This window comes from Taudactylus pleione, unplaced genomic scaffold (assembly GCF_031769625.1).
Source record: "Taudactylus pleione unplaced genomic scaffold, aTauple2 ptg001091l, whole genome shotgun sequence".
Classification (NCBI taxonomy): domain Eukaryota; kingdom Metazoa; phylum Chordata; class Amphibia; order Anura; family Myobatrachidae; genus Taudactylus; species Taudactylus pleione.
The window spans coordinates 2,639,053-2,653,659 of NW_028285492.1; the positions used below are offsets into that span (position 1 = coordinate 2,639,053).

Sequence of the window (14,607 nt, forward strand, 5' to 3'; positions counted from 1 at the left end):
CTCATTTGATAACACAGTGATTCTTAACCAAATGTGTCAGTGTGCGTGTGTCAAAATGCCAGCCTGGATATGTCACGAGGATTAATTAGCAACATGAGTCAAAACTGTTTTTGTGGATGATCTGAAGTCTGTATTACGAGTAAACTAAATTGTAACTAAAAAGAAATCAGAATTTGGATTTTATACAGGATGTGACAATATTTTAACATCGTTCCCAATATAGTCAAACATTGGAAGCCCAAATTGTCACCCACTGTAATACTCAAGGAACACATCAAGGCTTGTTATTATAATACAGATGAGCATTTGAGTTCACAGATCTATAGCAATACAAGAGCATAGTATAGGTCAATTAAATTAGTTGCCCTTCTGGCACACTGACATACAGGGGTCTATTTACTAAGCAGTGTTAGGAGACAGAGTGATAAGTAGTAAGGTGCCAGCCAAAGAGACCCCACAGTACGGTAAATAACAATGTTGCGCATCATAGGTACACAATAAGGCACTAAACTGCTATGGAGCAGAAGAGAAGGGCACTTACTCCCCTTGTTCCAGGTGCTCCCTGCCCCATCACGTACGATGTCCTTCTCTTCCTCTGTGTTAGAGCACAGCAGTAGCCGGGAAACTTGCAGGACCACCTGATCAATGAAGTCTCTGGGGAGCAAGACACAGTTCCTGATCTGTTCTACTTTGTCCCGGGGTCGGAAGCCAGATATCCAGCTGGTATGTTCTGCCTTTGGGCTGTCAGGGCTTTCTTCTACGTTAGCAGTGTCTGTATGACCAACACAGAGCCTGGAGTCTTTGTTACCGCACGTAGAGTCAGCAGAATGACTGGCTATATACTGACCCCTCCGCTCATCAACCTGCACTTCCTCCTGTGGGGGGTACCGTCTGGATTCCCCTATAAGGCACACCTGTGGTCAAATCATTGTGAAGAACAGGTCAGGAGCCAGTCATTTTAAGCAGAAATATACTGAATGTTTATTGGAAGTAACGTTAATCTTTGGACACATTGTCAAAAACTGAACAACTAGACAGTAGGAGGAGATTGGGGGCTCGTGCTCGCCTCCTACTTTCAAGCCCGGCAGCCATGGTTTCCAATTGATTTCAGGCTGATCTTTAAACGTTATATTATCAAAACTGTGTGACATGTACGTGTTACAACAGTGCAGGCGCCCATGGGCAACATATAGACACTAAAGGGTCTAATTAGTAAGCCTTGGATAGAGATAAAGTGCCAACCAGTCAGCTCCTAACTGGCCTTTTTCAAACACAGCCTGTGACATGGCAGTTAGGAGCGGATTCTTTATCTCCATCCAAGGCTTAGTAAATAGACCCCTAAGAGCCTAGTAACAATTTGCACGATCCCATGATCCTAATAATCTATTATGTAATTTTGCCCTGGAAGGAATAGGACCCAGAGCTCCAGATGGGACACTTACTCGCTTTGTCGATGGGATTCTAAGACAATCTTCTTCCACGTTAAACCCGCACTGAGCACCAATTTCAGCGACAAAGTCCAGGTACTCCCTATACTGAGTCTTCTTGCTGGACTTTCTGTTGTATTTTCCATAGAAATTGTAGAAGCAACATGGTAATACAAAGAAGCAGCACGAGTATGAAGACCTGGAAGAGAGGATGTTAAATGAAGGCACAGGTATACGCGATGCATCTTCCACTAAGCCTTTAAATTTCAGTAGAAGCTCAAAAAGGCAGTTCACTTAATGCAGGTTATAGGATCTTTGATATTGGTTGCATTAGTGTTACATTACTAGTTTTACAGTGTGTAGTCCGTCTTCTACCTAGTCAGAAAAAAAAAAAAGTTTTGGTGGGGTGGGGGTTCTGCCCAATTACATAGTGCTTTCTCTGTGTGTAGTATGTCCTACTAGTACATTTGTGTGTATGCATCTCTGTTGTTAGGAGGATGGTGTACTTGGCACCTCACATAGGGGTCTATTTACTAAGCAGTGTTAGGTGAAGTGAATAGTGAAGAGTGAATAGTGATAAGGTGCCAGCCAATCAGTTCCCAACTGTCATCTCACAGGCGGTGTTTGAAAATGACAGTTGAGAGCCGATTGGCTGGTACCCTATCACTTCACCTAACACTGCTTAGTAAATAGACTCCCTGGTGTCTGGATCCTGGAGCTGCACACCTCCCTGGCACCTGAAATCAGCCGTCATTGAGCCTGACCCTGGGCTCTGAGACAGACTAGAGCCAATGGCAGGAAGGATGGCTTCCAAGGAGAGGCTTTAGGATTGTTTTCTGTATATTTTGGGCAGGCATTGTTGTGTATAATTTGTTACTTCTTATTTGCATTACCGAGCGGCGATGACAGGAAGCCACGGCGTCAGTTCATCAGAATGGTTACCGATTATCCAGTCCGTGTCTGGAAATAAATAATCGTCACTGGGTGTAATTGAAGATTCCTGGGGAAACATGCTTCTACAAATTAGATTTAGCATCAGAGTCATCCACATACAGGAGTGAAAGGTCATTAAATAAATGATAATCTTATAGACAAATGTAGACAGCTCCCAATTGTATTAGCGCATATAACACTTCTACACACGTAGCCTCTTATTTCAAGAGCATATTACAACACCCCTGCGATATATAGAAGATCATTATAACAAAATGGCTTCATATTACAAAAAGGTACACAACTTTTTATAAAATAAAAAAAAAAAACTGAAGAAACGTGGCCAAATAATTAAAATATCACATCCCTAAGCCGTTTGCTGGAAACATGCGGTTATTGCCATGTTATAATGTCATGTGACTTATTTTACCTGGCAACATATTTAGTATTGAAGCACATTTTTAGAATACCTCCAAAATAGTTTGTGGTCCATACATCGCCCATATTTTTCGTCTCCGGACGTCGATGCCTCGACCTCGGTGCTTTAAAATAAATAGATGAAATTTTAATTTTCTTTTAAGAAAACATTGAAAGATTTAATCAACAGACACAAAGATGTCTATATTTCATTTAAAAAGAAAATAAATAAAATGACTGTGTTGTTTAATGTTAGTCATCTTTAGTAATTTGGTTATTATGTTATTATAATGAACATAGGTAGCACTGCCATTCCAGAAACAAGTAGAGGTAACTCAAAACGGATCTTTCAGACTTTTAGGGACAGTGGGCCCAATTCAGAGATTTACGTAAACGCAAATCTCTGATGTTCAACATGCGGCTGCCATTAGAGGAGGCAACGGGGATGCGACAGGAAAAGTCCCAGAAAATGAGGGCGTGTCAGCAGTGTTTTCTGGACGTGACAATACCAGTAGCTCTTCACTGGCCCCGGCAGCGTGATTACACCGGACATCGTGGGTAACCTGAGGGTTCTCAGATGTCCGAAGGTCACGCAGTTTGATCCGAAGCTGTGTCTCTAGGGGCAGCAGTGGATCAGAGAAGCCGGCAGTGGGTGTCTTTTTACACAAGACGCCTCCTGCGGTATTTGCATATTGTAGCACATCCGCTGCATACTAAAACGCAGCGGCAGTGTGATACGCGTCCATTTGTGAATAAGCCCCTTTGTCTTAAAACAATGCCAAAGTTTTGTTTGCAAGGTGTTAACAGACTTCGTGCTCATCTATATTGTTAACTAGCGACCCACGTTACTCCTGCTCTCCAATTATGTAGCTTACAGCCAATTTAAGAAACTTTCAGACACGCTTCCTCGTTGCGTGTTTGTACGTAGTTCCAAGAATATTTCGGCCCAGTTTACTTTGTCACACCATACTCACAGAAGCGTGTCATCCTTATTTAATATGGTCCATGAGGTGCACTCATATTGCCTCATACATGTACACTTCTGCAGAGGTGGTAGGAGAGCCCCTGTGCGGACCCCCTTCTCTCTGACAGCGCAGTAGACGCTGTGCCAGTGTCTACTGCGCATGGGCAGGTCTCTGGGAATGTCGCCTGTGCCACATCATCTCCTTTGCAGATGCGTAAAACACCGGTAAAACGGCAGCCGCCACATTTTTATAGTGATTTCTGCGGTACTGCAGTGCAGAGCGACGCAGACGAGGCAAGTATAATAATGGATGCAGGGTGTGCAATGTGGATCCCTTGGACCCAGAGGCCTGTGTGCATCGGTAGATTTACCAAAGCTTCTGAAACAGGCAATTGGAGGTGATGCCCATAGCGACCAATCACATTCAGTCTATCATTTTCTAGAATGCAATAGAGAAATGATAGCTAAAATCTGGGTGGTTGCTATGGGTAACACCACCACTTTCTTTTTTAGAAACTCTAGCAAATCTACACCGTGGTGTTTTTGTTTTGGGGTGGGGGTGGGGCTGCCAATTATTTTAAAATTTGCACTGAACCAAAACAAAAAATCAGCAGTTATCTGTCTAGCGTAACTTTAGACGGTTGAAGTAAGCAACTGATTGGTTGCTATGGGTCATTGCCAAGTGAGCGTTAGGTTACCAAGCAAGCCTAATGAGGAGATGGATAATTTTTGGGCACTGCACACATTTTCAGGCAATGTACTGTGCAGTACATTACTATTTGGCTGGTTTACCCTTATTCTATATCCATTTCCCTTTTAACACAGTGCACAACAGCGTGAGATTATTTGCAACAAGGCCACAGTCTGATATTACAGGTGAAGAATGTGTTTACCCCTTCATTGCTTAAAATATGGACCAGCAGCCCATTTCCGCATCCCAGGTCTACAAAGGACTGCTTCTCCGTTAGGTGCTTTCTTGCTCTCTCTTCTTCCCAGAGAACCTATAAAAATATATAACTGATTCGGTCATCACGCACAAGCCCAAAACACAACAAGATTAGCCAGTAACCACCATGATAAACGAGAACAGCGATGGAAGATCGTTTCGCCGGCAAGTATATAATCTCTGGAATTTGCACCTTTAGTTTTCTTAGTTGTCCTTATAGATCCATTAACTGAGAAAGTAATTGCACGGAACCCCCCCCCCCCTCCCCATTTCTAAATGTACTTCTCAGACTCAAGCAGAAGAGAATAGAATCGGTGTGCAGCACTAACAGAAAGGGCTGCAGATGGTATATGGAATGGTTACAGGCTATTACTAAACACATTGCTTTGGCTTTGTTATGTGCTTAACAGATTTCTATTTATATTGTCAGGCAGAGACAAAAGCTCCCCTGTGATATAACAACATGCCTGAAATCCACTGAGAGAGTTACAGAACAATATACCAATGTATTTAATAAGCCTGGTAAGGCTGTCAAAGCGCCTTTAAGGAGAATTGATCATTCAGATGAGCAGATTATTAGATCAATGTCCTTATTTATTTCTGATCAATGTAACGGGCCTCATACAGAGGTTGAAATACTTTTACGTGATAGTACTTTAGGTTTTGGATGGGAATTACCTTCAGCAGAATGTTGAATGTTTTAGCACATGACAACAGTCGCTTCGCTTGTGTGTACCGTTAATATCAACGTAATTCCGGCGTGATAATTGGTTATATATAAAAACCTGGTCGATAGACTTACTAATAAGTAGGTTGCTATAGCAACGTCCTCGTACACAAACTTTTCCGGGTCTGTGACTTCAGGCCAGATCTGTGGGAAGAAACAAACATGGCGGTTGCCTTTGTAGCAGGTTGCATACAGCACACCTATACAGCATAGCATAAAGTTACATTGTAGGATGCTGTTCTGAGCCACACATACGTGATACAGTCCATGATTGCAATTGGCTCATTAAACACATAAATGTTCCTCAAGTTAACGATCACATATAGGGCCTGATCACAGGTGGATGCTATATGTTTGCAGTGTTGAGCGATTATTTCTGTACTGTGTATGAGTTGCACTGCGCATGCGCCAAGTTTAATTACCACCAGAGGTTGCAGTGAGGACTTGGAAGCCGAGTGATTAGCGGTCAGGGAGCGTTCGTGCGAGGCAATGGGGGTGCCAAGTGAAACGCAGACGTGTCGCAACCATTTCCGGTGCAAGTGGAACACATGCGCATCGAATGCACTTGCGAATTCGTACGCAGCGGTTAAAGGCTCAGGTAGGTTACATGCAACAGACATTTTGAGCGACCATAGAGCTGTTGAGAAAAGCGGACTTGAGACGCCGCTAGTGGACATCTCAATAGAAATCCAGGGGCCTGCAACATTTACATATTATCGGAAAACCGCTGCGTACGAGATGGTAGCCGTGATGAGATTTGCGTGCGCCTCTGAATCAGGGCCTCTGTGCAGCCCAGAGCCAAATTACACTTGCATAAATACATAAAGTTGTTTTTCAATTTCCTCCTATTCTGTGTGTGTTAGATTACTAGGGTAACCTTTTGTAGTAGAAGGCCTTATTCAGACAGTGACTGAGCGAAGGGGTGGAATGGGTATGCGTATGCAGATAGAGGGACAGCAGTGAGCACACGTGGCCAAAATACAGATGTGAAGTGCGATTAAAACCATCGGCACAAAAAACGCAAACATACCCTATGCAGGAGACTGGGATGCAGGTGCAAACAAATTAGCACTCACCTACGTATTAACCAGGTAGTTATACATATAGGAGTCTGCCATATCCAAATATTCCAAAATACAGATTTTTTTTTTGTTTTTTTTTAGCATGACTGAGATAGTGAAACCTTTGCTTTCTAAAGGTTCAATGTACACAAACTTTGTTTAGGGCACACAATTATTAAAAACATTGTATAAAATTAGCTGCAGGCTGTGTGTATAAGGTGTATAGATTTGGGTCCCATCCCCAGATATTTCATTATGGTATACAAATATTCCAAAATACGGAATATTCCGTTATCCAAAATACCCCTGGTCCCAAGCATTTTGGATATGGGAGACCCAACATACATACTATATATAATGTGATAGGATCATTGGTAAAGTGGTCTGTGGCAGGTACATTTGTCCAAGATTCCTGTCTTATGTGTTTTAAACCCCCAGGAGAAAGTCTGCAGTGTAGCAGGCTTGAGTTTCGGCTTTTTGAAAAGCCGGTTTGGGACCTGGGGGTTGTGGGTGAGAGGAGAGGGAGGGCTCCACCCACGGCCACTCCAGGTTTTGGTTCTCTTAGCCTGGTAACAGGCTTGTTAGGGTTTCCACCTGAGAGTGGCCAATATAAGCCTAGTGTGTTTAGGGCTGATTGGCTCACCTGGGAGAGCAGACAGGGAGTTTGCTCAGAGACACTTGAAAACCTATCCGTGAGTGTTGTGCTGTGCTTTTGTTGCTGGTGAGGGCATTAGGCCCTGCCAGGTTCTGGTAGTGAGGGAACTACCTGTGAAGTTAGTGCCCCGACAGGGCTAGGATTTATGTTTATGTTTTCTTTATGTTGTTTCTGATATTGTACAATAAAGACTGGCGCCGACCAGCTTGTACTTGCATCCAGTCTGGCGTACTGTTTCCCAGCTGCTGTGTGTGAAAGGAAGGAGTCCTCTACCCAGGAGAGGGACCCCCTAACCTAACTGTGTCACAATATGGTGGAGAATGCGGGCAACCACACACACTGAAGTTGCAGCAAGAGGAAAACTTTCCATTTAAAAATTAAAGGGACAGACACCCAATTTGTGAGTGTGGAAATAACACTGTGTCCTTGGAGTCCCATAGAGGAGGCGTCAGCCAATGCTCAGAGAGGCAAGGTTCAGCTTCCAACCTACACCCCAGGACAAAATGGAGGACATTATTAAAGCCTTGCTCCAAGCTACAGCAGCTCAGCAGGAATCTACCAGGGCTCAGCAGGAAGCTACAGCAGCTCAGCAGGAGACTAAACAGACTTCAACAGGTCTCCATTGAGGAAAACAGCCAGGCCATAAAAGAGGTGATACAGCACCTGGTCGCCCGACCCAGCGATGTTAATACTGGTCCTCCCACCCCCACTCACTCCGTACGAGCTAGTCACTTCCTCCAAAAGATGACTACGGGCGATGATGTGGAGGCCTATCTCGCCGCATTTGAAAGAACGTCCGAAAGGGAGAGTTGGCCCAAGGAGCAGTGGGCAAGTCTGGTGGCACCTTTTTTGTCTTGGGAGCCACAAAAAGCATATTTCGACTTATGCCTGGCTGATGCCAAGGACTATAAAAAACTAAAACAGGAGATCCTAACTCGCTTGGGAGTCACCACCTTTGTTCGTGCCCAACGGGTCCACCGCTGGGAGTTCCATAGGGACAAGCCTCCACGTTCACAGATGCATGACCTCGTCCATCTGTCCTCAAAATGGCTACAGCCAGAGACGCTGACGGGACCACAGATCGTGGAAAGGGTCGTGATGGACCGGTACCTGCGATCATTACCTGTGACTCTGCGCAAGTGGGTGAGCCATGCAGACCCTAAGTCCGCGGACCAGTTGGTCGAGCTGGTGGAGAGGTACGTGGCGGCTGAGGAGCTGATGAGTATGCCCCACCGAACCCTGATGGCGCACCGGCGAACTCCCACAGACACTGGTAAGACTGTTCAAGGGGAGAAGGGTGCTGGGCGGTGGAATGTACCTAAGACTGAGGGTGTAGAACCTGGAGACAGGCCTGCCAGGCCAGGAAGGTTCTTGCCCCGTAAACGACTAGACATTAATATGACTCAGTGTTACCGATGTGGTGGCTTCGGCCATATTGCCGCTAATTGTTCAATTACAGCTGAACCTATGCAATGTGATACTGCTCATGTCTACCGCAGGGGGTCTTTCTTTGCACAGACAGCCTGTACGGCTGACCGGCAGGCTGAGACTGATAAGCACATGTGTGTACTCACTGTAGATGGCAACCGAGTAGAGGCACTGTTAGACTCTGGTAGCTTGGTGACACTTATAAAAGCTGAGCTGGTGAACCCCTTGAGGCATACAGGGAAAACTGTTGGTGTGACCTGCATACATGGGGATACTCGATATTATGTTACGGCCGAGGTGAACATCGAGACACCATGTGGCTCTGCTATAGTTTCTGTGGGTTTGGTGCATGGTCTGGTGTACGATGCAATATTGGGAAGAGACTTTGCTCACTTCTGGAAGTTGTGGGAAAGCCGTTTTGTTCCACAGGTGAACAACCCCAATCCATTTGAGAAGGTTGTCGATGTAGTGGAGGAGGGAGTTTCTTCTGAGTCAGAGTTATTCCCTTTTTCTACTATGGTTGGCGAACTAGAGAATGCGGAGCGTGACGATGGCCCGCCAACTGATGTGCCTCCCATTGAGGTGGGAAGTGTTGTTGGGCCAGTGGATCGTCTGCCTGATTTAGAGGTCAGAAGAGAGGTCTTTGCCGTGGAGCAGTTGAATTACCCTACTTTGGTAAAAGCCAGGGAGAATGTAAAAGTAGTTGATGGTAAACCCGTAGACCCTGATAGTCCTTTGTCCTATCCCCACATGGTAATGTGTCAGGATTTGTTATATCAGGTGACTAAGAAGGGGGAAGATATTGTGGAACAACTAATAGTTCCCAAAGCCTACAGAAGAACAGTGTTGGATCTGGCCCATGGTCATATAACGGCTTGCCATCTAGGGGTAGAGAAAACCACTGAGCGAATAATGCAGAGGTTTTTCTGGCCCGGGCTTCATAAAGAGGTATCTGACTTTTGCGCATCCTGCCCTGAGTGTCAGTATCATGCTCCCAGGCCACATTTTAAGGGTCCACTAGTTCCATTGCCTATTATAGAGGTGCCGTTTGAAAGAATAGCGATGGATTTGGTTGGACCCTTAATGAAGTCTGCCAGGGGACACCAGTATATTCTGGTCATAATGGATTACGCTACCAGGTACCCGGAAGCGATCCCGTTGCGCAATACGTCAACCAAGACCATTGCCAGAGAGCTAGTTCATGTCTTTAGCAGGCTGGGTATACCCAAGGAGATACTAACTGACCAGGGTACACCGTTTATGTCAAAAGTCATGAAAGAGTTATGCCGCCTGTTCAAAATTGAACAGTTAAGAACTTCGGTTTATCACCCCCAAACCGATGGGCTGGTCGAGAGGTTTAACAAGACGTTAAAACACATGCTTAGGAAAGTGGTCGTCAAGGATGGTAGGGATTGGGATTACTTATTGCCGTATTTATTGTTGGCCATAAGAGAAGTTCCCCAGTCCTCCACCGGGTTTTCACCCTTCGACTTGTTGTATGGGAGACACCCAAGGGGGTTACTAGACATTGCCAAAGAGACATGGGAGGGGCAGTCTAGTCCTTACAAAACGGTGATTGAGTATGTTTCTCAAATGCAGGAGAGAATTGCTGCGGTAGTGCCGATAGTGAGAGAGCACCTGGAACAGGGTCAACAGGCACAGCAGAGGGTATACAACCGCAATGCTCGGTTACGCAGCTTAGCTCCTGGGGACAGAGTGTTAGTATTGGTTCCCACTGTGGAAAATAAACTTTTGGCTAAATGGCAAGGGCCCTTTGAAATCTTAGAAAGAGTGGGGCAGGTCAATTACAAAGTTTACCAGCCGGGGAAAAGAAAGCCGGAACAGATATACCATATAAATCTGTTAAAGCCCTGGAAAGATAGAACGGTACTGTCGGCCATCCGAGCCCCTCCAGTAAATCCAGGGCCCTTAGTTCCCGAAGAGACAGTGGCAAAAACCCTGTCGACAATTCAACAACAAGAGGTCAAGGAGTTTCTGATCAGAAATAGGGTGCTGTTCTCTGACATACCTGGGAAAACCTTGGTCATTAAACATGACATCATCACTGACCCAGGGGTTAAAGTTAATCTAAAGCCCTATAGGTTACCAGAAGCACAAAGAGAATCGGTGTCGAATGAAATTAAAAATATGCTAGAGTTAGGGGTTATTGAAGAATCACATAGTGAATGGTCAAGTCCCATTGTGTTGATTCCAAAGCCCGACGGGAGTGTGCGTTTCTGCAATGACTTCCGAAAGTTGAACAGTGTTTCAAAATTCAATGCCTACCTGATGCCAAGAGTGGATGAACTGATTGAGAGACTAGGGACGGCAAGGTATTTAACCACTCTTGACCTAACCAAAGGGTATTGGCAAGTACCGTTAACCGAGAGCGCCAAACAAAAGACAGCTTTTTCAGCGCCAGAGGGCTTGTTTCAGTACAAGATGTTGCCCTTCGGGCTACATGGGGCACCTGCTACCTTACAAAGAATGATGGACAGGATTCTAAGGCCCCATAGACGGTATGCGGCTGCTTATCTGGATGACGTGGTCATTCATAGTCCTGATTGGCAATCTCACTTACCCAGGGTACAAGCAGTGTTGGACTCCATCTATAAGGCAGGTTTGACAGCCAACCCAAAAAAGTGTTGTCTAGGCATGGAGGAAGTAAAATATCTGGGATACACCATTGGCAGAGGCCTGATAAAGCCTCAGCTCAATAAGGTTGATGCCATACAAAACTGGCCACGGCCTCTGAATAAGAAGCAGGTGAGAGCCTTCTTGGGAATTACGGGGTACTACAGGAGGTTTATACCCAACTTTGCCACCATGGCAGTCCCACTGACTGACCTGACCAAAGGCAAACAAAAAGTCATGGTAGAATGGAGTCCTGAGGCAGAGAAAGCTTTTCAGGAGTTGAAAGTAGCGTTGTGTTCCCAACCAGTCCTGATGACTCCTGATTTTGAAAGGGAATTCATAGTACAAACCGATGCGTCAGAAGTAGGTATAGGAGCGGTCCTGTCCCAGAACAAGGAGGGTGAGGAACACCCTATTTTCTATCTTAGCAGAAAGTTGAATGTACATGAGAGAAACTATGCCACAGTGGAGAAGGAGGCGTTGGCCATAAAATGGGCGTTAGAGGCTCTCAGGTACTACTTGGTTGGAAGAAAGTTCAAATTGATCACTGACCATGCCCCTTTGAAGTGGATGTCCGAAAATAAGGACAGTAATGCGAGAATTACGAGATGGTTCTTGGCGTTACAAACTTTTACATTTTCAGTGGAACACAGGCCAGGAAGCCAGCTGGCCAATGCTGACGCGTTGTCACGCGTTCATTGTTTGGGGGCTTCAGTTGTTCCGCCCCACAGGTCGAAACAAAGGGGGGGGATATGCGATAGGATCATTGGTAAAGTGGTCTGTGGCAGGTACATTTGTCCCAGATTCCTGTCTTATGTGTTTTAAACCCCCAGGAGGAAGTCTGCAGTGTAGCAGGCTTGAGTTTCGGCTTTTTGAAAAGCAGGTTTGGGACCTGGGGGTTGAGGGTGAGAGGAGAGGGATGGCTCCACCCACGGCCACTCCAGGTTTTGGTTCTCTTAGCCTGGTAACAGGCTTGTTAGGGTTTCCACCTGAGAGTGGCCAATATAAGCCTAGTGTGTTTAGGGCTGATTGGCTCACCTGGGAGAGCAGACAGGGAGTTTGCTCAGAGACACTTGAAAACCTATCCGTGAGTGTTGTGCTGTGCTTTTGTTGCTGGTGAGGGCATTAGGCCCTGCCAGGTTCTGGTAGTGAGGGAACTACTTGTGAAGTTAGTGCCCCGACAGGGCTAGGATTTATGTTTATGTTTTCTTTATGTTGTTTCTGATATTGTACAATAAAGACTGGCGCCGACCAGCTTGTACTTGCATCGAGTCTGGCGTACTGTTTCCCAGCTGCTGTGTGTGAAAGGAAGGAGTCCTCTACCCAGGAGAGGGACCCCCTAACCTAACTGTGTCACAATATATAATATATATATATATGTATATACACACACACACACACACACATATATACAATTATACATACACACACACATACATATATATTTCGAAATAACTTGGGGTAATTAGCTCGGTAGATTGTGGCCAGTGGTGTAGTGATTAGGTGCAGAATTAGAGTCCACACATGGCATTCCAGTAAAATAAAGAAAATGGTGCTTTACTTCAGCATGGTGATCAGGAAACAAAAATAGAAAATAAACAACCTAGCCCTCTTTTAGGGCAGTAGCTCACTTCTTGAACCCTCTCTATCAAGGTGCAGCTAGTGTGCCAATAAAGTCTCTGCCTGCTTCTCTGCAGGTCTATTGCCGGCTCCAGCCTGGCTTGGCTTGCACAGCTATACAAACACCATCAGTCTTTGTGGCCTTCCCTGTATCCAACAGGTATACAGTAGGCCCTGGCTTCCTCAGCCTACAGCCCAGCTGCTTCAATGTCACACAGTCTGAAAGGTTTATGGTCCCCCCTTGCCTCCTGCAAGGTCCAGGCACAGGCCTCCTGGCCCCAAATGGCTCGCTTAGCTTCACTGGGCTCTCTGGCTGCCACAGTCCCAAATAGACACTTTCCAACAGCAGCCTGACTGGTCTGCCTCCTCATCAGCCCACACCTGAGCTCTCTCCTCAAGGCACCCACAGGTGTATCACAACTCAGTATTAAGGATCTCTCCAACCCCACACAGAATCTGCTGCTCACCAATGTCATCTCTGGTGACACTGCCACTATATATATATATATATATATATATATATATATATATATATATATATATATATATATATATATATATATATATATATATATTAGGGATGTGCAGGCTCGGATAGGTTCGAGTTTGCACGTGGAGTTCGGATTTTTCCCTCCAAAAAAACGGAACTCAGAACGAGTCTTTTGTCCAGGAATGATGATGTTCGTCCATGTAAGATGACGTTTTGCCTCGTTCTGAGTTCCGTTTTTTTGGAGGGAAAAATCCGAACTCCACGTGCAAACTCGAACCTATCCGAGCCTGCACATCCCTAATATATACACACACGCATACACACACGTGTGTGTGTGTGTGTGTGTATATATATATATATATATACACATACATATATATATACACACACATACATACATATACACACACACACACACACACACACACACACACACATAAAAGCAAACGCACTTTGCTGTAGTTGCGCCAAATAGCCCCTCTCAGCGGCCAGATCTTGTGAGACCCTGCTAGTGCCAGGTATCTTTTTTTTTCCACAATGTGATGCGACTAGAACGCACCAGGAGACTGTGCTGATTAATTTGATATGCAACACTATATATGTGCGAGATTGAGTCTCTGAATCAGCATGCGAAGTGCTACCATGCAGTGGCCGCAGTTTTCTTTTCACGCCAAGAACCCATGGAGATCAAAACGGGCAGAATACAGCACCGTTCCTTAGAAACGTGGCAAAATACAGTACCATTCCTTAGAAACGTGGCAAAGTACAGTACCGTTCCTTAGAAACACGGCAGAATACTGTACTGCTCCTTAGAAAAGTGGCAAAATACAGTACCGTTCCTTAGAAAAGTGGCAAAATACAGTACCGTTCCTTAGAAACAGGGCAGAATACAGTACCGTTCCTTAGAAACAGGGCAGATTACAGTACCGCTCCTTAGAAACGTGGCAGAATACAGTAGCGTCCCTTAGAAAAGCAGCAGAATATTGCACCGTCCCTTAGAAACAGGGCAGAATACAGTACCGTCCCTTAGAAACAGGGCAGAATACTGTACCGTCCCTTAGAAACAGGGCAGAATACAGTACAGTCCCTTAGAAACAGGGCAGAATACAGTACCGTCCCTTAGAAACAGGGCAGAATACAGTACCGTCCCTTAGAAACAGGGCAGAATACAGTACCGTCCCTTAGAAACAGGGCAGAATACAGTACCGTCCCTTAGAAACAGGGCAGAATACAGTACCGTCCCTTAGAAACAGGGCAGAATACAGTACCGTCCTTTGGAAACAGGGCAGAATACAGTACCGTCCT

At 45.3% G+C, this 14,607-nt stretch overlaps 1 protein-coding gene across 1 annotated transcript in view; it reads right to left on the bottom strand.

The window, feature by feature from the left end:
• TRMT44 (tRNA methyltransferase 44 homolog) overlaps nt 1-14,607 on the bottom strand; it is a 41,706-nt gene that overhangs the window by 3,075 nt on the left and 24,024 nt on the right. The window contains exons 4-9 of the mRNA XM_088461758.1: nt 5,490-5,558; nt 4,635-4,742; nt 2,831-2,902; nt 2,321-2,427; nt 1,443-1,626; nt 542-914 (exon numbers count right to left, since the gene is read on the bottom strand). Coding sequence (XP_088317884.1) covers nt 542-914; nt 1,443-1,626; nt 2,321-2,427; nt 2,831-2,902; nt 4,635-4,742; nt 5,490-5,558 — 913 coding nt within the window. The remainder of the gene's footprint in view (nt 1-541; nt 915-1,442; nt 1,627-2,320; nt 2,428-2,830; nt 2,903-4,634; nt 4,743-5,489; nt 5,559-14,607) is intronic.